Here is a 27,011-nt window from a genome sequence, read left to right as displayed (position 1 = left end):
AGAAGGCTTCGAGGGCATACCGAGGATGAAATCGGCACCCTCATTGATGTTCACTCTGACCCCCTGGCGGACCAGGATTTGGAAGCCCTGACAAAGTCTGCCAATGAGGAAGGGGAGGAGCAGGAGGAAGAGGAGGGCAGCCTGACTTTGGAACGTCTGTCCCACAAGGATACGCAGGAGTATGTTTCAACATGGGATCCTTATATGGAATGCTCCTACAAGTTTTCAAACATCCTTGATTTAGCATTGGAGCCCTATAATCAAGCCCTCACCACCATGAAAAAGCAACGACAGCAGCTGCCTATCACCATGTTCATCAAACAGATGAAGAAGGCCCCTCCAAAGCCTCCCAAATCACAGGTAGTGGTGCCTCTCAAATTGCCTGAAGAAGTGCCTCTAAAATCACCTGAATTAGTGCCTCAGGCACTACCCCAATCGCCTGAAGTAGTGCCTCCCAAATCAACTGAAGAAGTTCCTCCTGAAGGTGAAGAGGTGCCCTCAGATGAGTTGTATCTCCTCTGCTTTGCTGTGCAGTCATATCTTCATTGTTAATCATTGGACTGCACAGCTAATTCATCATCATCATCTTTAATCAATATTCATCACTGGTGAGTACCTGCATGATTTACGTATGTAGTAATCTTAATATGTATGTAGTATTAACTTTTTTAAAATGTGCATACTTTTTTTTTTTATTTTTTGTCTCTCTCTCTTTTTGTGAATTACGTATACAGTACATACCAATGGTTCCTCTCGAAAAGAAAACAGGACGGCTTGTAACTGTATGAAAGAAAGTGTGCGTGGCTGAATACATAGGGGGGACTGGATTATTTTCACCTGCAGCTGTAAGCCATACAATACGTATGTATAAATGTAATGATAAAGTGTTTAAGATGGCTTGGAAATTATATTAATGGTATCATTTCAAAGATTAATACAGTAATAAGGTAATAGTTCAATGTATATCTGATGTAGGCTGGTATTTTTAGGCATACTTTGGTGTTCAACCTTTTATGGTAGACAGATATAAGCGTTTTTAGAGGGGGGGGGGTTGTAAGTATTCGCAGATTTTAGCTATTCGCGGGGGGGTCTGGAACGCATCCCCAAAAGAATTTCAAGTAAAAAATTATGAATCCTGAATGTACTACCTTACAGCTAATACTGATCTTATTAAAACATTTTTGTGGAGACCTTGTATCCTGAAATTGACTGAATTACCTTTCAGCTAATTTAAACATATTAAATTATTCACAATAACTTAAGTATCCATACAAATACTGATATATCTGATCAGCAATATTAAACTGCCAAGAATCTGGTGTAAAAAAAAGCTATTTATCTTGAAGCATACTGAACTATCTTAGTCAATATCGAAATAAGAATCTTTTAAAAACTAGGCATCATGATTCATAACAGGCTTACCAGTAACTGATACTGAACGATATGGAATTTAAGTAAAAACTATGATTCTTGAAACATACTGATGACACATACAGATATTGAATTGATAAAAAATTAAGAAAAAGGTTACTTGATAGATTATACAAAGCTGATGTCCAATATATGTTCAGGAAATACAATATCTTGAACCAAATTGAACTACCTCAAAAGATCAAGAATCTACATTCCTAATTAGAAATTACAGGGGGCAGAGCTGAATTCTACATGACTTTGGACCAATAAGCACCGTTACGACCATGATAAAATAAGGCATTTTTATGTCCATGATAAGCAAAAGCTTCCACAATACACTGGACTGTGAACTTATTCCTACCCTGGCTTTAATAATCAAAGGAAGTTAGATTCTAATCTCACTATATCAAATTGTGACTCTTTCCAACATTCATAGCAATGGGGCCAGTTTTTGTGCATCTCAGTCGCTCGCTGACATTAGTGACTATCCACCACATTTTGTACATGACCCAAATTGCATCAATAAAAATGTAGTTGTTTCTTGAGGTTAACGCTCTCCTCTTGCAGCAAATAAGTATCTGGATTGTGGTCTTATTCAACTTGATCCTTTCAGGTTCTCAGGCTGCAGATGCTTTCCTGAAGAGATGAGGAAGGAGTTAATGACACGTCACCAAAAGACCTTTTAGCTCATGAGGCATTAGGATAAAAGACAGTTAGCTAAAACCTGGCACTAAGCATCTTATACTTGGACCCCTTTTAATAAAAGAAGCACAGATGGAAGAAGGTCTTTTTCAAACTAGCGCTGAATGTCTACAGCTTTTTTTATCTAGACCATTTTAATGAAATTTTATTTGGTCACAGCTACAGTAAATGTTTCAGTAATTGAAAATAGGAATGCAAAGCAAATTTCACTAGAAAAAGTGACAAAGGCTTCTTAGTTTTAGTTCTAATATGCAAATTACAATAAAAAGCTTTGTGTCTTATTATCATTGCTAGCTGGGCCAGGCTACAACATTTATAAGACCAATTGCAATGTGTTCACTTAATCTGGTAAAAATTCATTAGCACCAAAACTTTACTACCTCTCTCTACTTAAAGCCCCCAATTACTCCCTTTGTTGGCTAAAATATTTTTAGAAAATGAGCCAATGACTGCTCACTAACTTACTGTCTTCCTGTACTGTGCTAGTCAAATACAGTACCATACCATTTTACAGATTACATTAGAATTGACCAATAATTATTTTGGAAACTGCTGAAAAAATCAAAACTAGTATTACAGAATTTGAAGGTTTCACAGTATCAAGATTTTTTACATAAAAGTTAAGATTAATAACAGATCCACTTTCCTCACCCATTTTCTTAATGTAATGACGAATATCTTATAAAATTAACTTTCTTTCTAGGAATAGTCTACAACCTTTTGGCGCTGACTCAAACTTCAATTTCACTATTTTCATTCCATCCCAAACCCAGGTCTAACACTTAATTCTGAAGTTGAAATCGTCAGATCTGTTACTGAAATTCAATACTTAACTCCAGAAACCAATCAGGTTTTTACTTTATTAATACAGTATGCATAAATTGTTGGGCACTTAAATTCCAACGTAACCTTTAACAAATGAGACGTGGGATGAACATTTAAGGAAAGTTTCAAGTGTACTGCATTTTTCCTATGCAAGCAGACCCGAGTGTTTTATACATGAACACTCATTTGCTGCGAATCATTATTCATATAAGAAGAAGGTTTGTATTTTTTGTAGGAACGAAAGTACAATTTAACATTAGACTTTGCACACCAAATGAGTATCAGATCATGTGTGTGTATGTTTTTGAAAAATGACTTTTAAATAATATAGTTTTTTTATCACTGACTAAAAAGTGAAATTTTGCTTATCATGTATTTCTGTGTTTTATTTCCACAAATCTCCACTCACCTCCAGTCTCTCTTATCATAGTCAGCACCCCAGTAGGTCTGGGACTTCCACAACTATCCTGGTGACGACAGGATCCCAGCTGACACTGTCATGTATTATTCTCCCATGGGTTGTGTGAAGGACAACCTCTCTTTTTAAGGCTCCACAATTTTATGTTCCAAAAATGTCCAGAAAGCGGCTTTTCCTGGTACTAGTCACAGTTGTATTATTTAATCTGAAACTTTCAATAAATAATAGACTTCAGTAGAGTATACTGACTTGATAACACTCTTCCCATCTCATTCCATATACTCTTTATACAAAACCTTCAGTATTATCACTGTGGATTACATGGTAATTTATTTGTTATAAATATTTCTGATAATGTAATTTTCAAGATTATCTAGCCAGATAAAAATCTATTGTTCACATATCATAAACTTACCTATTTCATTCTTCATTAGTTAACTCTTGTACTACTTTGCATAGATTTTCCCATTTTGATTGAAGTGCATGTCCTGGAGTTTTGATACAAAGTCATTTCGATATAAACTGAAGGCGTCCTGGTACATCTTTAAAGTCAGTTTGATATAACCCAAATTTTTAAAACTATTTTACTGTTTAGGCACTCACCAAACACTGGTTTATACAAACATTTACAATGTAATTTAGACATTTTGTCTATCCTAAAAACTGCTTCATTAATATTTTACTACTCTAATACAAAAAACAGCTTTGTGATTTTGCAAGATAAATACTCTCCAAAACCTTAACCTAGAGTGCTGATTTCATGAATCTAAATTTCTAATACTGCAACCACCTTATTTATTAACTGGTGAGTCTAATTAGCAACAAAAGCAAAGTTCACAATACAGTACAGTACCATACTTAGCAGAGTGGCTCCTGAGAACTTTATTGATGAAATTCTTTATGATTTAAGTTGAATGTCACTCTGGGCGAGGTAAACAAAACAGAATGCTTTTAAGCAGTAAAATATCATCTCAAAGCAATACACTTGCAAATGGACCCAGTAATAGTGTTGCTTTGTTGGGGGAGATATCTTAGTTCTCTGGATTTTGTGATTCAAAAATGAAGGTAATGCTCTGTTACATGCAGAGGTGTCAATTATTAAAACTCTAAGTTTTCTTCGGTTCTATCAAGATAACTAAAGAGCTGACTGAAATATCAAAAGAATGTGAGTTGTATCAAACTGCCTCTACAGATGCACTGAAATGACTGTTGGCAGTGAAACCTCCCTGAAAAGAGAGGAATCTACATAAACTGTTTTATAGAAAAAAAATTTGATACAAAGACATAAGAGATGGGAAAGCCTTCTATCACAATGATTATACTAAGTAAATAGCTATGACTCAAAAAAAGTCATAGTCGTATTTTCTTCTATACAAGTAAAAGTTCAGTAATTTACATCTAAAGCCTTATGGCCCCTGATGTTGTATAACCTAACAGGATAAATATCATAATTCCCTTCAATCCTGTTCATTATGCTGCAAAAATTACCATTGTTTCCTAGAACATGTGCAGCAATATCAGCATGTCATTTCCCACTTGATGATAGTCTAACCTACTAAAAATACTGAACTCCAACTTAATTCAACATTAATTGCATTTACCTAAACCAACTGAACATGGGAAAATATTCCAGCACCATGTTCAAAATTCTGATTTCACAGTGAAAACTATTAAGGCTAAAAGTTAAAGTCTGGTGGTTTCAGTCCTCCCACAGGCTCCTGCCTATTGGGTGGATGTCACCCGGGTAAACCCAACCCCCCACCATGTCGTCATTCATGGCAGTAACTATCTGGTAGACAGTCTCACTATCCGTCCCTTGATGGGGAACGAACTCTGGTCCCCGAGATTACAAGGCCAACATGTTACCAACTGTACTAGCCAGACGGCAATTGTATTTACTGTGAATTTCACCATCTAGCCTATATGATTCCATGACAAAATGACCTGGTGCTCCTAAGCTGACCACTTTTAATAAGACTAGGTTATACCTAATCTGCATTTAAATGTCCTAGTTTATGTTTTTTGTAGTTTTTAATACACTTAACACTCTCATCGTAGTCTTTTCAAAATAATTATGCTCTTCCTTCTAGCCCAATATTGGCCTATTGCTGAGGGCCAGGTATTCTAAATTAGAACTAGTATTGCTAATAGGCTAACTTTTTTGGGGGGTTCTGCTGAGCATCACTGCCCATGGTTTGTGTGCACATTAGGATGCTTGGCATAAATTTCCCCAACAACAGCACAACAGTCAAGACTGTCTGTCAGCCTGTCAGTTGAGGATTCTTCATTCCTGCTAAACTCAAAACTCTTAACATTAAAAATATTTACCAAATGTTATACGTATCTTAACCTACTTTACCCTTCATACTTTGTTTTCAAACCCCTATACGGCTTTTATCCTAAGATACAATTTTGATTTGTAACTAGGCTACCATGCAAAATCTTCAGAACTCAACTTCTTCCATTCCTTTGCATAACTAACATTTTACTCTCACTCCTTACTCAAGTTCCCAAGTGCTTTCAATGGACGAACAATTACATGTCAAATCTGTGTAGGACTGAACGACTACTCTTCGACTTAGGCTACTTCTGAGGTTCCTGAACAACCAATAACCTTGTCAAAAAATGCACAGGATTCCTCTTGGATTCCATCACCAAATCTCACCAGGGACTCCATAAACTAATCTTTACAATCGCTTCTGATATACCAATCCTGAACTTGCATCATATAATTCGAGTACAAAACAACCGGTAGCCCACCTCAGACCTGGAATAAATTTACGACTGTGGCCTTTTCCTGTTTAGACTACACTGTACTAACCAAACGTTTTCACCGGATAACTTCTAAATGGTGTCTTACCTTAGCAACCCAGTTAAACAACATAAAGTTTCGCAATGACGGCCACAAGGCACTTAAAAAGGGTAGGACTGGTATCTCAAGCACAGGTAGCCATTACCCTGAGCAGTCTCTACTACACTTTTCTATGTTTAAGACAATTTTTGGCAAGTTAACTCTCACAGCCTGCTTCAATCTACTTGTTAACTTACTCATAATATACTTGTAAAGGACTTAATCAAATGAAGAAGCGTCATAATGAACAACAATATACGACGAGTCACCACTTTCCTGGAGTATGTTGTCAACAAAAGAGTCATGTTCCAATAATATGCTGAAAGGCCGTTTCTAACATTATTTCCTTTCTCGATAATTTTAGTCCATTCTATTAATAGTATTGAAATACCATAGGGCATGGGAATTTTTTTAATCTGCATAGACGGTACTTGTCGTCATTTATGACATTAACTGAAAAATTCAATTTGCGAACAAAGACTCAAGTGTCATCTATTGACAGTTAAAGTAACTATAAAATAAAAATAAATAGTAAATAGTAACTGGCAACGTATTTGTTTACACTAACTCAACCTTCGATTATACGAAAAACTGGAGGAATTTTATCAAATTAATATTTAAAATTCATTATGAATACATTCATATTTTCTTATATTTTAGTCTTTATTGATTTTATCCGTAAAATTGCTAAAATAAATCTAAAATTTAAAAAACTGATTAGCAACTGTTGTAGTTTTAGCTCTGACAAAAAATAAACTAATGTCAATTTTTTTGGAATTTGTGTTAAAAATTAAATAATCAATCTCAAAAGCTGATAATAAAAAATTAAAAACTTTTAAAAATTATTTATACATAATAATTACTAAAAAAAGTGAATTTTACCTTAAAAACCTGAAATCTTAAAGGTATTTTCCTAAGTATATTTGGTAAAAGAAGTAGACAGACAAATGTTCAAAGTTGACAAGAAAATAAAACTAAAATGCGAGGTAACATAAAAATTTTGTTGGATAAACTATTACAATTATAAAATTTGAATTTAAATAAATATAAATGCACGCTGAGTACTAAACAGTATATTTTAAAGAGAAAATCGATCTTCTTAGTAACTTTTAATAGGTCGTCTTGTAAAATAAGAAGCAGACATCATTAAAAAGGGGAAACAGAACTAAAACATAAATACCATAACATTGAAATTGTCATACAGAAAACAAAGTAATTTTTTATTTAATGGAAATCAATATATAAAAAATTCATTTAATTAGTTCCATAAGTACATACGTGAATCAGAAATAGAGTATTTAAAAGCCTTTCGTACAGAAACATTAAAATAGTAACTAGCAACATCTTACAAAAACCTTAGACATAGTCTCTGAATTTATGAGCGCTGCGAGAAATTGTTATCTCATAAATGTAAAAGTATTGTTTATGAAATAAACTCTATTAGTCTATCGAGGCTTAGTCAGTGAAAGTTACAAAAGAATTACTAAGAAAATGGTCACTGGCAACTTTTAGACTCTTCATGGCTCGAACACCTTTAATATACAATAGTTAACTGCTAAGCCATACAAACTAAGGTAGATTAAAACAAAAATATACTAAAATGGCGATATAATACTAAAATACATCCATCAATGACTTTTAACGGTTTCCTATGATCGTTGTTTCTTTATTTTAAGCCTGTTTCCCTGCAAAAAAATCGTCTACTACGTCGTGTCAGCTGCTCCTTTTTAAAAAAGGACTATTGTTACTTTTAATAAAATTGTTAAATAGAAACAAAAATTTATATTATACATATATATTGATATATATTTTAGAAAAATTTAAAAGAGAATAGACAGTTATAGTGTATTTTTTTGAAAAAATAAGTCATCTGTTAGGCTTGCTGCTATGATAGTTTTGGTAACAAAATAATAGCAGACGAATTTTGAATGGGCACACAAAACGTTTAACTTTTTAACGTCTACATATTTCTGTAAAGAAATGCATGAACTATCGCTAGATGAGAGAATGAAATGAGAGAGGGTAACATTTTTCCACTTAGGCAAATACATTCGCACATGCAGACATGCAATCATACACCAACAAAATAAAGCAATATTGGGTCTGATCAGTATTTTGGGAAACTATTGAGATGTGTCAGCAATCTCACACCCCCAAAAATAGCTGAGAACCGGAAGGCCAATACCCTTTAAAGACGCCGTGCCAAGGGTATATAAAGAGAAATTGAAAGTATGGCTCAGCTCCCAGAGCCTGGAGAGGATAGGAACAACATGGGAATTTTCATTAAGTATTTGGTATGTCTTCGTTGAATGATGCTGTTACCATTGCTGTCTGTTGATTGCTGCGGGTCGTAGCTAAGAGAGAGAGAGAGAGAGAGAGATTGTTCAAAATTCAATCAAAATATAGGTCACTATGTCATAACAAAAATGGATAGGACCTCAATGAGGTCATTCTTTTCCTGGTGGAATGAAATCGTTGAGTAGAATCTCTCTCTCTCTCTCTCTCTCTCTCTCTCTCTCTCTCTTGTAAGGAGCAGTTACATTCAGCAGTTCAAAAGGAGGGATTACTCTGGCGCCTCGAATGGCTTAAGACACAGACCTGGAAAGGAGTGACCACCAGAGAGAGAGAGAGAACAAGTCACCACTTTATGCAGTCAGATTTCATGTCATCCAAATACAAAATACTATCATTGTTATCAATTTTAATAGACTTTCCTTTCTGATACGCAGGACCCCCTTAAAATCAATTAAAGTAATTGTAAATAACATAATAATGATAGTTGTTATCATTCTTTAACATCTGACGTTTAAGATTGTGAGATTTTTATTACGAAAAATAAAACCTTGAAAAAATATTCTGTCTCACCTCACTGTCCCAATAAAGGTTTCAACTCCACAGTAGGTCTGAGGTACATCCTTTCACTTTCACCTCTCAAAACATACTGTTCGAGAAATGGACAAATCAGCCTCGAATACCTAACCTGAGTTTATTTCCACAATTCGAAATCTCAGCCAATAAGATTGGCAGAAAAAAGAAAGGACTGTTCTGATTCGCTAATGGGTAAAAGGGGGTATACTGACCAAATACCCAGTACCCCAGTATCACCTGGGATTAACTCACGGCTGAAATACCTGAGCGAGCATTAACCAAAGCAAATTTTGTCCTCTTCACAAAATTATTATTATTATTATTATTATTATTATTATTATTATTATTATTATTATTATTATTATTATTATTATTATTATTATTATTATTATTATTGAAAAGAAACGCACAAGATTCCTGTGTATAACTTGTTTACTTGTAAATATTTACATGTTACTTTTAAACTGAGTACTTTCAGGTCCTAACTGTGACCCTTTTTCAAGAGATGAGGTAGTCAGGCTGGTTCAAGGCCCAGAAGATTGCTGGGCCTTGAACCAGCCTGACTACCTCATCTCTTGAAAGAGGGTCACAGTTAGGACCTGAAAGTACTGGGAGTTTAAAAGTAACATGTAAATATTTACAAGTAAACAAGTGATACACAGGAATCTTGTGGGTTTCTCTTTCCATCTTCAGAAGAAAACTGAAAGAAGTTTTTGTTTGGTTCATTATTATTATTATTATATTATTATTATTATCATTATTATTATTATTATTATTATTATTATTATTATTATTATTATTATTATTATTATTATTATTATTATTATATTATTATTATTATAATATAGGTGTTGGAATAGAATGGAATTGTATAGAGTTTAGGCCAAAGGCCAAGCACTGGGACCTATGAGGTTATTCAGCGCTGGAAAAGGAATTGAGAGTGGGTGGGTTTGAAAGGTGTAACAGGAGGAAAACCTCGCAGTTGCACTGTAAAATAATTGTTGAGAGAGGGTGGACAGCAAGATGGAAGAAAGATAATATGAATGGATGTACAGTAAAAGGAATGAAGTGGGTTGCAGCTAGGGGCCGAAGGGACGCTGCAAAGAACCTTAGGTAATGCTTACAGTGCACTGTGTGAGGTGCACTGACGGCGCTAACCCCCTACGGGGTATATAGGAGTTATTGACAGCACTTCCCTCCAGCCTTTGTGGTAGGTAGCGTACTTTGGCTGTGTGTGTGTGTGTGTGTGTGTGTACAAAAAAAAATGGATATAACAGATGACAACAAATCTTAGGAGTACACGTCAAACTTTGTTAAGTCGTTGGAAAGAGAGAGAGAGAGAGAGAGAGAGAGAGAGAGAGAGAGAGAGAGAGAGAGAGAGAGAGAGAGAGAGAGAGAGAGAGAGAGAGAGAGATGGCTGTGTGTGTGTACACAAAAAATGGATATAACAGATGACAACAAACCTTAGGAGTACGCGTCAAACTTTGTTAAGTCGTTGGAAAGAGAGAGAGAGAGAGAGAGAGAGAGAGAGAGAGAGAGAGAGAGAGAGAGAGAGAGAGAGAGAGAGGCAGTAAAAGCGTTTAGATGGGGCAAACCAGTAACCCATTTCCGATCAAAACTAAAAAAATAATTAAATATGTCAAATTGGTTTCAACCTTCGTATGTTCAAATTTATGAATTAAGCCTTTTCTTGAAGGCAGCAATGGGATTTTTAGGCTTTTTTCGATTTTGATTCAGAGAGGCCAGGTAGGACTACAGGAGAGATAGTTAACAGAGAAAGTTAATATCCAAATTTTATTAAATTTTTGCTCTCATATCTTCATGCATGATGATAACTTATCGTTTCCTAAAGAAAAGAAAACCAGGAAACACCATGGAGGACTATAACTCGACTGTAGCAACTATTTGTTTACGGTAGGTGGCAATGAAATGAACTCAGGACACCTCAGATAAAGTAGTAGTGATTGTCATTAGCTAAAATAGACGGCAACAATACGCACCAGTGGTCTTCTTCTCGGTAAATGCGGTCATAACCCTCAATAACACCACCAAGTGTAAACTCACTCATTTTGGTTTCTTGTGACAGCTCAGTTCAGTTCAGAGTTGCACCTTCTCGGGTTCATTTTGGAGGAATCTGCTTTGCATCGGCTCCCCTTGAGCTTGTTAGTCCTCATTTCCGAATTTGGGCTTGTACATTCTGCGCAGCAGTAAATCTTTCTTCCTCTCTGTTCTTTCTTCTGTAAACAGGAAGTTTCCATCAACATCTTTCTCTCTTTCTTAATAAGAAGATTGTTTCTCCTGTTCGGCTTTTATTCCGTCTTCATTTCGTTCCTTGAATTGCAGTATGAATTGGTTAAGATTTTCTTCTGCTCCACGCAACGAGCATACAATATATCCTATGTTGTTGCCTATTGTTCATTGATAGGAAATTTGTTCTAGCTCTGTACAGCAATTGCTGATGGCCTATTACCACGAGTTTTATATCTACTTTCGTTTTCCATGCAAAGTATATTTCTACTCGACTTTTACTGTTGACCTCTCCCTTCTAGGGTGTACTATCCATTTCTCTAATCTTTCCTTAATTTCTACATAAATCTGCCCAATTATTGATCCTGTCCTCTTTCGGTTCTTCTAATACACTATCCAACAAGCCCATTCTCCATGTATCCTTTCACTCATAATTCTCGTTTTCATTTCCGACATTCTTGTCTCCACTTGACGCGTCTATCGTGGCATTTCAGAGCTCTTATAGGGCTTCGGTTCGACGGCCTGCAAGAACCGAGATCGCAAGATACAAAGACATGTTAATTCAGGAGTTATAATTTGATTTCTACTGCATCCCAGAGGCGGCCAGTTTAAAGACAGGTTATTTGTTTTTGTCAATTGCATTACTGGACAAGGCCTGCCAGTTACTGAAGGTAAGAGATATTTAATCACTGGCAGGAAAAGGTCTAGAGCCCTAGTTGGATTGATTGGGTGCTTTATCAGCACCTCCATTTTCCTTAATGGCTACATATGCAGGGACCTCAACATATTCCAGCGTTTATACGGGGTTTCTTATACTGCAATTTGTGGAATGAAAACTTAATTTACTGAACATAGGGATTCTCAGGCCAATTATTTTATGGGTTTCTACATTACTCTTGTAATCACTAAAACCTTGCAAACTCCTGTGGTGGCATGTTTTTAGTTAATTTAACTGCTCACCACATTGCTGACAGTTCTGATGTGAGAAAAGATGCAGTGTTGGGTAAAGAAAACAGACGTTTCATTGGTTAGTTTTAGGAATGATAGAAACTGAAGCAGCTTACCACTGCTATCCATATACATTGTCACGAAAATTGTAAAATATATTCTTTTGTAGTGAATTTCATAATTCTCACCAAAGCACACAAAAGGAAGGAAATAAGAACAGAAAGGTCTACATTGAACTAATAAAACTAGCGTTGAATAGTAGTTCTGTTCAACTGAATATACCGCATTTAAAAATAATCTTTTTTCTTTTAGTTTTTGTTATTGAAATATTTCTTTCTTTATGTTCATTTGTCTTTTAACTGTTTTTCATGCTTCTGTTGTATATCAAGGATTTTTAGTGCTTCTATTGGTTTATAAGTATTTTCATTTGCATTTAATATTTACTGTACATTATTTATTTCTGCACTCAACAGTTTCCACTTTGTAACTCTTTATAAATGACACTCATGTTTCTTCAAGGCTAAACACTTTCTTCCTTCTTCATTTAGTTTATCTTTGGGGAAAGATTAAGAATGTAAGCTGTCTGCCCCATCTAGCCTGCAGTCTATACAGACTTTTACATCATTCTGGAGTCTGTACACACTGTAAAAGCACTGTGCCATAGTTCAAATCTGTAAATAAAACTGCCCTACTTTTTTTTTTTACCAAAATGAATGTATTTATTTTCAGTCTATACAAATATCAAACATATTACACTAATCTCTACACAAAGCTCTACGTTACAAGCTGAAAAATTACAAAAGTTCATTATGCGACTTATGCTAAAAAGATTTTTTTTTTTAAGTACAGCAGAAAAATTTAACACAGCACTTCCGATCTATATCAGTCACCAATAATGCTATCAATCAACTGAACCAACTGTACAAGTGTCCATAACAAAAGAGCCTTGGGGGAAAGGGATGGAACAAATATCGTGCATAACCACACATACGAAATCCATTCATTGGGGTTAACAGGGGCGAAGAAGGTAAAGAGGGAAAAAAATCTGGTTATATACCGAAGATTAAGTATATGTCTATGGCATTAATTCTTTCTGGCGACATGGCGCTTCCAACGATAATGCATTCTTATTACTATTAATGTAATAGTCTTGGAAAGGGAAACCAACAACTGGTAAACAAACTACATGAGGTCTTTTAACGGGGTCTTTATGGTATGTAAATCACCGCACACTAACGCCTAATAAAGAGTGAAAAGAAAGAATAAATAAAATAAAAAAAGTGTCATAATAACATTAGTACCTTAACTATCCCTACCACCTCAATTGGAAGGCAAATACAAATCTGTAAAATTAAAGCAACAAAAATAACATTCATTGTTAAATATTAATAAGGAGAGAAAACCAGTAGCCAAAAGCTTAAGAAAATAACATACATTACAGTGCATACCTTAAGCTAAAAGGGGAAAAAAAAAGAAGTTTGAAATCATTGCACATGAGTCTACAAATCAAATGGTTTCAAATCATTGCACATTAAGTCTACAAAAAAAATTGGTTTGAAATAATTGCACATCTAAAAAAATGAGTTAAAAGTCATTGCACAAGTCTAAACTATTACATCGTAACAATGTACTGCCGTGAGCATTTAAAGGTAAAATGATACAATAGCTGCTGTTCCAAGTACTTCCATCACAGTCAATTACGTGGCAACAACGATCAACTTAAACGAGGTCAGTCCCACTTTTGCTCAGCTCCTAAACGGTTCGGATTCTTAAATGCTCAGAGAAGTACTGCACAAACAAAACATGAATTAATCAAATGTGTATCCATACTCCTTGTTGCAAGAACAAATATATCTGTAGTACTTACATAAAAACGTAGTAGCGTAATGGTAATTCATGAAGCCTATGGTATTTAGTGAAATAAATAGATACCTCAACAATCTGAGATTTTATCTGGCGCACATGCTTAACGCAAACGACCGAGGATCACATCAACAAATTTTGCAAGAGTAAATCCCACAGCAAACCTTGGAACAAGAACGTTTCCCTCCTAAAACAAAAAAATATAAACGTACGAACGAGACTTTCTGTTAACAATTACCAATGATACCTTCTTCTAATACCGTACTTTGTACCACCAAACACTGGAATGATCAGTTGTTGACCTGCCACTATTATTATAAATACAATATATATATATCTATGACTAGAGCATACCATCTACAGAGTATTCTTATGACTAGCTATTGCTCACTCAGTCAACACAAATGATATAGAACTTTCAAAAGTACCAACAGATGCCTCCCCCTTCGACAAATGAAGAGATGATAATAAAAGACCCTCTGTCATAAATAAAAGCTTCTGGATATATATAATAAAAAACTGTGTGAGAATCCTTTCTTTTCGAACCATAAACAACTTTGAATTTTTGTCTCGGTCAGCATTCTCAATATGCTGTAGCGCTGCTAAAATTTCCTGTAAAATATTCAAGTATTAAGTAATTCAACAAAATTGCTAACTTGAAACTCCTTCCTTTCTTGGGGATGGCCAAATTAAAAAAAAATATTGTGCATGGTGGCCATAATTAAGATTATTACAATTCGAACTAACTTTTTGTGGGGTTAGCTGTCATTATGGAGTGATGCAGAAAATACAAATTATGTTACAACGCAGCAAAACACATTAAATTAAATATAAACAATTTGCAGTATCACTGCCTGACCTTGCACTGGACCAAATCAAAACTTTTCAGTTTGTTTCATTATTCAGATAAATCGTTTACACTTAAGTCTTACGGACAACACTGACAGCAGGAGCTATGAAGACATTTTCTGAAAACACCAGAAATTTTCTCAAATATATAAACTATTGCTTTTGTCATTAAGATTCATCGATGACATTGTCATGAGGTCCACATACATTTAATCTTTTTAAAGATACAAAGAAAAAGTTCTCATATACACTAATGTATAAAATTCTCTTTTTTCAATTACTGCACACAATTCACACAACAAAAGTCAGAATGTACATGCACACTAGTATACATCTGTTTTCTGTTCCTCAAATACTACCTTCAACGTTAATAATAAAAACGACAGGAAACGTTTTCTCTCAGAATACAATACCTACTGTAGTTTGCAGACCTTCCAGCACTGCTATAAGGAATACAAAATGCACAAAGAGAGAGAGAGAGAGAGAGAGAGAGAGAGAGAGAGAGAGAGAGAGAGAGAGAGAGAGAGAGAGAGAGAGAGAGAAACATCAAAGATATAGAATCATATTTAAATTTAATTACTATAATTATCATTATTGCTGATAACTGTTTCCATGTTCATATTGAGCGCAAAACCCAGGTAACACGGTTGACGCTTGTCTTTGGCGAAAATTGAAATACTGCACAGTATGTCATTTGAACTATTACCTGCCTATATCACCAACACTTCTCAAGGATCCACATTATTAGGAGTCTGGTCTCAAAATCACAGCAACCGCTATAATAACAACAAAGCAAGATACCAAAGATTCTAAAAGCAAATTGGTCATTAATATCTATGACAACAGACTCAGGAATTTCCTTTGTTAATTTATGACTGCTCACAGACCTGTCTCTTTAACTGTATTCTCCTAAAATATTAGGTAACGTGGGAAAATTCTCAAATTTTAAAGATACAAAACTTCCCCTCCCTAAAAGTACATCTGAAGAGGCTGCTTGTTGCCTATGCATCATCACTTTTAGCTAACAAAGGGGAAATGTTATGAGACAGTTCTAAAGCAATGCCTTCATGAATTGAAGAGCTAAAGCTTGGCTTTATGTCTAACTCTGAACAATATAAGCTGCATACTGCTATGCAGCACTCTCTTTAAAGAAAAAATATATGATATAGCATACTGTACTTAGAAATGCCTAAATAGTCTGGTCTACTACAAATTTAAAATGTTATACCATCTTTGGATAGGACATTCCCACCTAAAATATTCACCTTTATAGATGGGGGTAGAGAACAAGAGTACAAAATACGGGTACCTTACGCAGGAACTGACAACAATTCTCACTTGATCCTAACCTCAAGGTACCAGCAATCCTTCAATAAAAAGGGGCATTCACACACACTCACGTGTCTTAATATCTACAACTTGCAACAGATCAACAACTCTGAAGATATGATCTAACCGCATGGTTGCCTAGCCCCAAAAACTCGGTAACACATTCAGAGCATCCATAACTCTAAATGGAAACAGTTATCTATGAATACAAAAGCTTAATAGAGTGAACAATTTCACTTTCTGCATCTTCATAATTTCAATCTGAAATACTATTTATAAACTTTCAATGTGGCTGAAATCTCTTAATAACTTCAGACGTAGCTAACTTACAAGCGTGACTTACGCATGAGTGGCAACATTTATAAGATAATGGACTTTCAATTTTAGTTAATTTGAACAAAAATTTTGCCACAAAAATCTTAATATTATATATGAAACTATAAAAATACTTCTGAATATCCTACCTGGACTTACATTTACTAGAATGAAAAAAAATATTCATGAAAAAACAAATCCAATTAGATTTCAATTATTCTTAGTTTTGTGCTACTGTGAAATCACATAAAAATATACTGTAGTAAAACATCCATGCTCCAACTTCGTGTTTTTTTTTTTTTTACTTTGTATGGATATTCCTGTGCTTTTTCATGTGATCTCTGCGGGCAAAGGCTTTCCCACAGAAGTCACAAACATATGGTTTTTCACCAGTGTGATACCTCAAGTGTACAGTAAGTTTATAGCCAGCTTTGAATTCTTTTGCACAGTACGCACATGTGTAAATACCATCTGTTTTCATCTGTTTCACCCTCTTGACTTTCGGTTTTGGAGGATTGGCAGTTGTCTGTGTGGAAGCGTCTCCATTTGGATTTTCAACTACTTCTGTGCAATATGGAATGTGCTTGGACTTCTGGTGTGTGCGAAGGACATCTGAACGTCCAAATCGATCACCACAAAAGCAGACGTACGGTTTTTCTCCCGTGTGGGTGCGGAGGTGGCGAGAGAGCTTGTAAATTGATCCAAACACTTTGTTGCATACATTGCATTCTTGTTTGTTTGCATCATCCACAGACTGCATACTGAGCTGCGAGCTATCGAGAGGTTCCTGTTTGATGCTGGATGCTTCAATGGTAGTGATTTGTGTTGTGCCATCCATGGGCTCCTGCTTAATGATGTAATTCTCCTGATTGTTTATGGGTAATATTTGCTTGTTATTCTTCGCCTCCAGCAACATCTGTCTTCGCACTTCTGGACTCACTTTGTGTTTTAGAGAGTGAACCTTCAAATGGTCACTACGGGCAAACCTCTTCCCACAGAAACAAGCATACGGCTTCTCGCCAGTGTGCGTACGGCGATGCAGGGTGAGCTTATCAGAACGGGAGAATGATTTTGTGCATATTTCACAAACGTGACGTTTTCCCTGCTCCTGACCAGTTCTCCCGGCTCCCTTTGACACAGTATGTCTCTCTTTTGAGGGTGCAGGAGTTGCTAGTTCCATTGTGTCAAGTGGGGTCACAGTTGAGTATGTCTTGTATAAAGTAGATTCCTCTGAAAATAAAAATGGAAATTATTTAGTTCGAGAAGATACCATCAACACAAAATGCATACTAATATCACTATTAGTCTATCCTAAACCATGAATTAAAATTCTTAACTCTCACTGGACTGGCTCCTGCAGATAATGTATCCTATCTACTAAATTACTACTTTGTACAACTAAATTTCTTTCCAAGTCTTTAAGTCTTGACAGTCTCTGTTGATTGAAATTAGGAGTTGCAAAAAATTTTCACTGGTTAAATGCTGCACTATATTCTCCATAAATGGGATATATACTCCTAACATGCAGGTTTATCTGCAGACTATGCACTAAAAAGATATTTCCTTAAAGTTAACTTTTATATTTTTCTGTCAACTCTAAGATTTTATTTGCAGACTTTGGAAATAGGCACTTGCGTAAAGGACATTCCATTCAGGCCTGCCAATATAATCAAGATTATTATTGCCATTAGAAAATAGCTTAACAAGACCAAGTCACAATTCTACTCTCATTGGGTTTGCCCAAAAAGGATTTGTTTTGTAGCTATAGTTGACAATGGAGCAGTTAATGTCAAGATGGACAGCTAAGTGGGCTGAGACCAGAGGGAAAAGATGAAAATTAGACAGAAAGCAATGTGACATAGTACAGAAGCTTTTGTGTGTCTACAGTTTGCTATTTACTCAACCGTGTAAGTGGTGCTCCCCTATGTGAACTATTACTGGAAAAACAGAGGGCAATATCAGCACATAAGGTATCATGTAATTTTGCAAGATGAACACTTGTTCACACAAAATTTAAACACCACATGATACCTAGCAATTGCACAGTGATCCTTTAAATCCTTTCAAGATTATTATGCCTTATGTGAAGAAAATGGTACAATTTGTCCCACAATAAACTGGCCAATAACATTAGCCAAGATTACTGATCTTATAAACATCATTCCTCAATAACAAAATTGTCTGTTGGCTGAATGGCTGCTATGTATATGTGCACCAATGGACCTTGTTTCCAGGTGGGAAAGAACCTCTTTTTTTTTACGTGTCTAGTTTGTGACAACAAACTTTGTAATCATCTTCATGGATGTTTTCAATTTTTGATATTTAATTATTTGAACAATCTTCTGTGATGCAAGAATTACTCATGTTTTATCCTCTTTCACAATTTTACTTGGCCTTTTTCCAAAATAAAGATTTGTAAGAAATCCTGATGTGGAGTTTTCAGTAACAAGCTCTGCCATTTTGGATTGTATTTTGCTAAAGAACAGGAACAGAGTAAAAACAGTGCAGCCAAGCAGAGCCACACCAGGCTCAAAGAGCTATTTAGAGCACGGCTATGCATCACCACCATCAGCTCAACCACCGAGTCTTAAATTAGCATCTACAGTTTATTCAGCTTTATTTTCTTTGTGTTTTTTGGCCACTTCCAGCATTCTTACAACAACATGAGGTTCTAGCTGGATAAGAGAGTGTCTGACAAACTAACTGAGTTTTATATCAAACAGAGTGACATTAAAGCTGAAAATTGCAAAGGAACAGCACAGTTTTCTATGACAAAATGAAAGAAAGTGGCAGACTTTAACACATGGCTATGCCATACTGCAAAGAATAACTTGATTTCAGGCAAGAGATAATCACTGAAAAGAATTTAAAGTATGCAAGAACTTCAGGAGGCTTACTTTAAAGCACACAGTGAAATAAGGCCAACATGTGGGTTGTAGATAGGACTGCCTTGAAAATTTTTAAGGTATTGGAGGAGATCATGAGCAATGCATTCGAAAAGGTAACCGACATAGGCAAAATCATTCTTGATGATCACGGAAAGAGAGAACCACCAACCTAGATCAAGTGGAATATGCAATAACTGTGAGAGACCACAAAGAGCCTTCTAGTTATTGCATCAAACGACATGTATGCCAAGGGCCCTAACACATATTTCTGACTAATGAACCTGACATCCACAACCATTACGACTTGCACTTAGATTACAGAGCTCGAAAGACCCCTTGGTTGAGAAGGGGATGAAGAGCTATTGTAAGAAAAGTTCTTTACAATAAATTTAGCATCAGACTTTGCAACATAAAAGAAAATACATGGTATGTCTGTGAGATGCTTAAGGGCAATGCAGAAATATTTGAGCCTTTTCTGACACATGGGTGTGTATGGTGCACAATAAAGGCAACCATGGAGGAGCATAGGGGACCTGAAATGATCAGATGATTATGCGGTGGTCTGTTAACACAAGGCCTGATGACAAGACTGCCTTGGCCTTGTTTTAATTTGCAATAGATCCCCTTTTTATCACCAAGTTTTCTATGAATCTGTTTTTACAAGTGAAAGCACTGAACATGAAGTATACCTGAGTTTTACCAGACCACTGAGCTGATTAACAGCTCTCCTCGGGCTGGCCTGAAGAATTAGACTTATTTTACACGGCTAAGAACCAATTGGTTACTTAGCAACAGGACCTACAGTTTATTGTGGAATCCGAACCAGATTATAGCGAGAAATGAATTTCAATCTGGGTATCTGTAACCTTCAGAGTCAAGAAGCAATGATACATGCAAGCAGAAGTAACAGTCGTAAGTGAAACCACTGAGGTAATTTCAGGTGTAAATAAATGGGCTGATGAGAATTTAGTGTTATTCAGTGATAACTGGGGCGGGGGTAAAAATAAATACTGTACGTGAATATGCTGATATTGCAAAACTACTACAGTACCTCCTATAATGTCTGTAGCTGAACCTTTAGCTCCTGAGAATTGAAATAACAGTGACAGAACACCATACACTCCACTTTGGTTATAAGGACAATAGCATGAAGGATGATTATAATGAGATGAAGGAGTCACACAAATTGAGGGTGATGCCTGGGAGTGTGTCATTATCATTCTCATATAAAACTCACATTAGCAAAACTATGGAAAACCCTCAGTAATGCTCTATCTTTATTCCTTTTAATAAAAAAAAGTGCTCAAGATTTGCATGATAATCTCAACTACATCATTTCCTTTTCCAACAGGAACTACTACAGCAAGATCTTTGCTAATCCAGAAAGGCTTGGAGATGTTGCAAATATTTTTGACTCCTCTTTTTCCCCTGCACTGCCTTCTTCAGCAATTTTACAGCTGTACAAAATGTCACATTTACCAGCACTCTTTTTCTTTTTATTGTCATTCTTACATTTCTTATTCTTTTTACTTATTCTTATTATTATTAATCTAAGTACAGTATTACAATGTCCTATTTTATTGTAATAGTTATTATCAATGATGTTTTGGTGCATTTTGAGAATGGAAATCTAATAATTTGTGTGTACGGTTCTTATAACCTGGCATTACTATACTTCTGATTTTTAAACAATTTTATTTTTAATGCCTTGAAAATTAAACAGGGATGGGAATTTTTTATTATCCTTATCACTGTGTTCTTCTTACTACTACATTGTTCAATGTTCCTGTCATCATTACAGTTCAGCAAATGTTTGTGTGCATTCTGAACTTGTTTTCTATAACCAAGGTGGGACTGAGTAAGACAATATTTTCATGTTATTCTTAAATACTGTACAGTATTACTATCATTACATAGATGTTGAGGACTCTGGAATTCTGCCTGTCTTACAAATCAAGGGGTAAAGGGAACTGGTATACAGTAATTGCAGTTGAAAAGACTCCTAAACTGACCTAACAACATATATGCAAAAACTTTGATTCGTGGTTTTGACAGCTCTTTAAACATCAGTCATCTGAAAACCAATGATTATTTCTTTTGTAGTTTTAGATGTTTTCTAGATTACTGCGGAATCACACTGCCATTCAAACCATGGAGGTAATGACAGTTTTTCTTTTCTTATGTCATGTCAAGGGGGGAAAAGAAACGGGATATAATTTTAAATGGTAGTTAGTAGTGGCATCCTTTTGACTCTGTCAATCTGTTTCGTTTTTCTTAAAAATAGGTGCTTCTCCATATCTTGAAGCGAGCACTTCATATAACTGACTCGCCTGAAAAACACTGAAACAACTGCAAAGAGATGCAACAAAGCAATTTCTTACAGAAATGATGATTTACATGTTTACAATTAGCAACTGGTGCAGAATTCTCTTAATATCACATATTAAATGCAAAAGTGGAATGCAAATGCACACACGAATGAAATTAGAGAAATATATGGGTTGGTGATGAATACAGGTGATCCTTCAGAGAAGAAACCAGTCTGGAGAAATTTTTTACAGTTGTCAACAACTCTGCACACACAAACAAGAAATGAGGCAGGTAACTGACAGGTAATTGAGAATCCAAGTGGCACATGCTCCAAGCTAAGTGTTTTTTTTAAAAGAATGCAGTGTCTGGAAACAAAGACAAGTACAAATACAGGCAAATATGAGTAATGAGGTTGAGATGAAATAACCAATATATCTGAGGCTTATCACTCAAACCTGCTTTTTGGTTACCGAAATATCAAATTCTTACCAGTGCTTGATACCTCACAAACATAAAAATGATAAAAATAGAGGAAAAGCTTACAGCAGTCATCAAAATTAGTGCCATCGCAAGGAAAACGTCATTTATTCATATAACTGCACTGATTTCTAGGTTCAAGGTTCTCGTCACGACACTTACTTGTGTTAAAAAAAATCATGCATTACATTCCTGTTGCAGTGGCTGTAATGAGTAACTATAATACCAAAGACTTCATTGTAGTACTATAGTTGAAGGTTAGCGCACTAAAGCTGAAACAAGTGACTATAATGAAAGGCATAGGCTACAGTACTCACCACTATTGTCTTTCAAAACTGTTAGAACACTTTTGTCAAGAGCAGACAGTTCCTGTTCACACTCCCCAACAGGTCCTGGAATGAGTAAAAATATGAAGATTGCTACAATAATTGCATATGGACTAATACCTCACCATAAAACAACAATTACCACTATCACATTTTTACACCCAGGGTTAGATGCCCGGTGAACTGTCTCAGAAATTTTCTCTCTTGTTTACTTTGTGCCTGAATTCCCATTAGGACAAAGTTCTCATGTATTCCCCCCTTTCTAGATCTTCCCATCTTTCTCATAAGTTGGCTTACTGCCACTTTTGTATCTACCACTACCTGCTACTCTGCCCTTCTCATGTGCACAACCCATCTTGATACCTTACTGCAGAGTTTATGACCACTTGGAAACAAACATTACTGTTTGCCACTGTTTGTGAAATTGTCATTTCACACTCAAATCAGGAACAAGAATCGTCATCATTAATGCTTTTTGCATTAAGTTTTCCCTTTATTGGGTTACACATGAAATGAGCTCTCCCAAATGCCTTTTACCTTCAATGCTTTTTGCTTGAATATCACATCTAAGGCTTCCTCTATGAATACCTTTTCTCTATTACTTTCTATGAATTCCCACTGGTCATCATTTACCACTTCCACGTCTACAACTTTTCAGACTCATTGCTCAATTCCCTTCCTTATCACATGACTGAATCAACTCAATCCTTGAGATCTCAGTAATTTTTCAGCATCAGGGCATTGCATCTTTCTGCAACATTCACATGCACATCATCTCAACACATTACAACCTTGAATCTTAGGCTTTTTTCAAAAGTGCCAACTGATGTTTAAGCACTACTTAGCAGTTCATGTCTTGTACAAATCAGTTCACTACTGAAATATTTATATTTACCTATAGTACAGCAATCCTTTTCCATTTCATCCATGCTGTTGCAACTCTTTCTTACTGCCCTCTCACTATCTGCTTCACTGTCCAGTTTGTTCCCACAGTAACAGAAATATTCCAAGAATAATGTAACTAAACAGCGGTAATACATTAGGTTCTTATTTTAAGCTTGTAGCATCACAGGGAGGTCTGAAATGTTAAAAGTTTAAGCAAACTTTCAAAATATTAACAAAAAACAGTAGATATGCCAAAACAAGCAGATCCAAGCATGAAACTAGATAATGCATTTATCATTATCATTACGCAGTATGACATATCCACCGAGTAACAAAACCTAGTCTCACACGGCTCACCCAAAATGATTTGTTCCTATGCGAGTGGCGGAATCTACAACAAGATGAAGGAGTTGCAGATTCCGCAACAAGATGAAGGAGTTGCAGAGCTAAGAAAAAACAGGCCGAAGGGAATGGATAGGAAGGAAAATGCAAGAGGAGGACTGTGAGCAAGTGAAAGTCAACAACCATTTAGACAGTCCAGAGTACAGTATATAGTAGGCAAGATTGTATTCAAAATGGTGTGATGAATTACCCATAAAAACATTATTCCTTGAGTAAGCTATTCCAATGGTCACACAAAATGTCAGACAGGAGGTTTTCTTAATGCTTGGAAAAAAAAAGTTTATAGTAACTGCCGATGAAAAACAAGATTGAGGAAAAATTATACCATAATTAATGTGATAAAAACAAACACAAGAAACATAAATTAAAGCCCCTAACATAATTTCTCCTCTTAATATAAACCATAAAATTTGCCTTATGCTAAAGATTAATGTCCACATCCTTGACATTTTAATAATTAGAAACAGACCATCCGCTTGATTAATAGCCAGAAACCATTGCTAAAATCTATCCTAAGGACACCCAGATCCTACTTTGTTTAAATAGGATAGAGGATAATTACCTGAAAACCTTGTTGACAGGAAATGATTACAAAAAGCATAACAAATGTAATTAATATGACATGTTTCATTATGCTTTTTTAGAAAACTTTGTATGAATTCATCCAATACAAGCCCTTACAAACCTTTGATATGCTTATTATGACACACTGGGTGGGCAAGACAGTGCCCTTACCTGCCCAAGTCCAAAGGACACACAAAAAGTAAAAAGACAAATATGCGTGTTATCTAACCTCAAAAGGTAGCAATCAGCTGGCCTCTTAAAGAAAGAAAAACTTTGAGTCTAAAAATATGAGCAAAAGAGTTCCAGAGCCTGGCAAGAGAAAATCAAACTCACCAACCCAGCAAAAGGCAAAGCAGATAACATTAACCTTGTAATCTATCAATGAGTTAACTACTGTGATTGGTGACCCCTTTACCAATTACAGTACACATTAGCTGCTTTCAATTCAGCCTTTGCAGAAGCTGAAGTGCAACATTAGTATAAGAGCAATGTGAAAGCTATTGTACAGAATTGGCCCACAGTCTAAGATGAGTAACAGAGAATATTGCGATTGCCATAATCAGTGATGCCTAGCATAGCATACAATGATACTAGTTGTACTGGAGCTGTAGTTCTCACAAGAATTACTCTACTCTAAAGTTTTATCTGCTCCCAAACATAATATGACGTACTGGAAATTACTCAAAATCTCGTTGTTTACAATATTGCTTCTTGAACAGCACATCCGAAATTCTGTGATACTTCACAAAAACATATAGGCTACAGTATCTTACAAGATATAATGGCACAAAATATATTTGATGAATAAGAAGCACTTACTAAGTGTATTAATAGTTGGACCTGGTCCAACAAGAGACATAATACTAAAATCTGCATCTCTGGTAGGTGACGCAGACGGAAGCATTTCACCAACGCTGAAGACACTATGCTGGATGTTTGAACTTGGTTGTTTCCCTTCCTGAAGAGCTATACTCTCTTCCTCTGACATGTAAATGCTCAGAAACTGAGCAATATCTGGGAGCTCTGTGCATGGCTGGGGAAGTGTTATTGTCCCCAAATCCCCCTCCATTTTAATAACAACCCTGAAAGAAAAAGGTTTCAAATTAATACAAAATTCTAGAAAAAAGCATAATCAAGTTTTGCAGAAATTACTTAAACATTAATCAATACAATATCTAACCTGCTGAGTAAAAGGAGTATGTGTTTTGAAGTTAAACATGCCCACACTTCTTGTAAATGACCCTTATAAATTTGTCAGGTCTTCACGGCGCTGATGAAAATATGATTACCATCTGCTAGTGTTCCGTTTTAAAAAATAACTTTCAAGCACATCGACACAAATACCTGAAAATTACAATGTCTAAATATACTTTTGGTACACAGAATTTTTGCACATAATTTTCAATGGTACTAGTAAAACACATTTCAAGCCAAAACTGCTCAAATAGGTAATCATTGTCACTTTAACAATTCCCACCAATAAACACTGAATTCTCACGCCACCAAGATGTTATCCAGACCACTACCACTAAGTAATATTTCACTTCTGTATTTAACATATTACCAAGACCTGACTCTGGTATTCAGTGAAATGGTTTGATGGCCAAAATTAATCTAGCCTTTACTTTTAAGGGGATTCACCTTGGACTCCATATTAAAGAACACAAACAAAACTGCAAACTCTAGCAGCCATTGGCCTTGAAAAAATTACATTTACAACTTTACAAAGACAAAAGAAATGATTCAGTTTAAGATTTGCAAATGCATTTTAACAAGAGTAACTGTAATTGAATTAGGCCATTTTGGGTTAACATGCCTTCAGTATTTGCAATGATCCAAACTGGACTCCGCTTTGTGAACCTTCAGGGCACTCTTATTCTGCTTTAAAAGAATCTGAGCTGGAATGTACCACTGGCTTGAGAGTCCTGGCTATAAAATTCTGCTGTGTGTTCATGGGACCATGAAGAATGTGTTTACATAAAACCTTCCCTTTGTGGGGTTAGACGCATAATGAGTTCTCTCCACTCTCTTTTATCCTGTTCTCTTTCTGCATGAACTCTATTAAGTCTATGTCTCAATCTTTTCCTTTTTCCATTCTTTCCAGGACTTTACTACAGTTCTTTATCCTGCTATTCCATATCTACTGTTTTTCTGACCAACTGTTCCTAATCCCTTCCCAACACTTAACAAATAACCTCACTTTTTTCCAGCTTCTTGATAACTTATCTCTCTACTTCTTCCTCATTTGTAATATGATCTTCTGACTGCACCCCAGCCATAAATTTAAACATTCTACTGTAACAAATTCCAAATCTACCATTTTCCTTGTCAGTCACCAGGTTTCTGTTGCTGAGTAGAGAAGACCTTGCATTTATCACATCCAATCTCTTCCCAATTTGCTTTTCTAAAACATCTCTCGCATAAAAATTCTTATTCCATGTAGACTGCAAACCTGAGCATTTCTTGAGACACCATCTGTTACATTAGGTACACTTCACCCCCACAGTGTTGCCACAACTACTACGTGGCCG

At 35.6% G+C, this 27,011-nt stretch overlaps 1 protein-coding gene and 1 long non-coding RNA gene across 7 annotated transcripts in view; both read right to left on the bottom strand.

Annotated features, from left to right (window-relative positions):
- Window positions 1-844: 844 nt before the first annotated feature.
- Window positions 845-9,137, bottom strand: LOC136834812 (uncharacterized). 2 transcript variants are annotated; one of them, XR_010851891.1, is made up of 4 exons: window positions 9,075-9,137; window positions 3,774-4,584; window positions 3,350-3,569; window positions 845-2,049 (listed from the first exon to the last, which is right to left on the bottom strand). It is a non-coding gene; the product is annotated as an uncharacterized lncRNA (long non-coding RNA). The 2 variants fall into 2 exon arrangements; XR_010851890.1 differs by lacking the exon at window positions 9,075-9,137 and adding an exon at window positions 6,407-6,643.
- Window positions 9,138-12,964: 3,827 nt separating this feature from the next.
- LOC136834811 (zinc finger protein 180-like) overlaps window positions 12,965-27,011 on the bottom strand; it is a 15,769-nt gene continuing 1,722 nt past the window's right edge. The window contains exons 2-5 of one of the 5 annotated variants that reach the window (XM_067097553.1): window positions 25,661-25,824; window positions 25,300-25,562; window positions 22,621-22,695; window positions 12,965-17,858 (exon numbers count right to left, since the gene is read on the bottom strand). In XM_067097553.1, the coding sequence (XP_066953654.1) occupies window positions 16,930-17,858; window positions 22,621-22,695; window positions 25,300-25,549 (1,254 nt within the window). In that variant the 5' untranslated portion in view covers window positions 25,550-25,562; window positions 25,661-25,824 and the 3' untranslated portion in view covers window positions 12,965-16,929. Of the gene's footprint in view, window positions 17,859-22,620; window positions 22,696-23,524; window positions 23,708-25,299; window positions 25,563-25,660; window positions 25,825-27,011 lie in introns of all 5 variants that reach the window. The other 4 variants (XM_067097557.1, XM_067097552.1, XM_067097556.1 and 1 more) reach the window with 4 other exon arrangements.

Source organism: Macrobrachium rosenbergii, chromosome 54, assembly GCF_040412425.1.
Source record: "Macrobrachium rosenbergii isolate ZJJX-2024 chromosome 54, ASM4041242v1, whole genome shotgun sequence".
NCBI classification, from domain to species: Eukaryota; Metazoa; Arthropoda; class Malacostraca; order Decapoda; family Palaemonidae; genus Macrobrachium; species Macrobrachium rosenbergii.
This window is presented reverse-complemented; position numbering and strand designations above follow the sequence as displayed.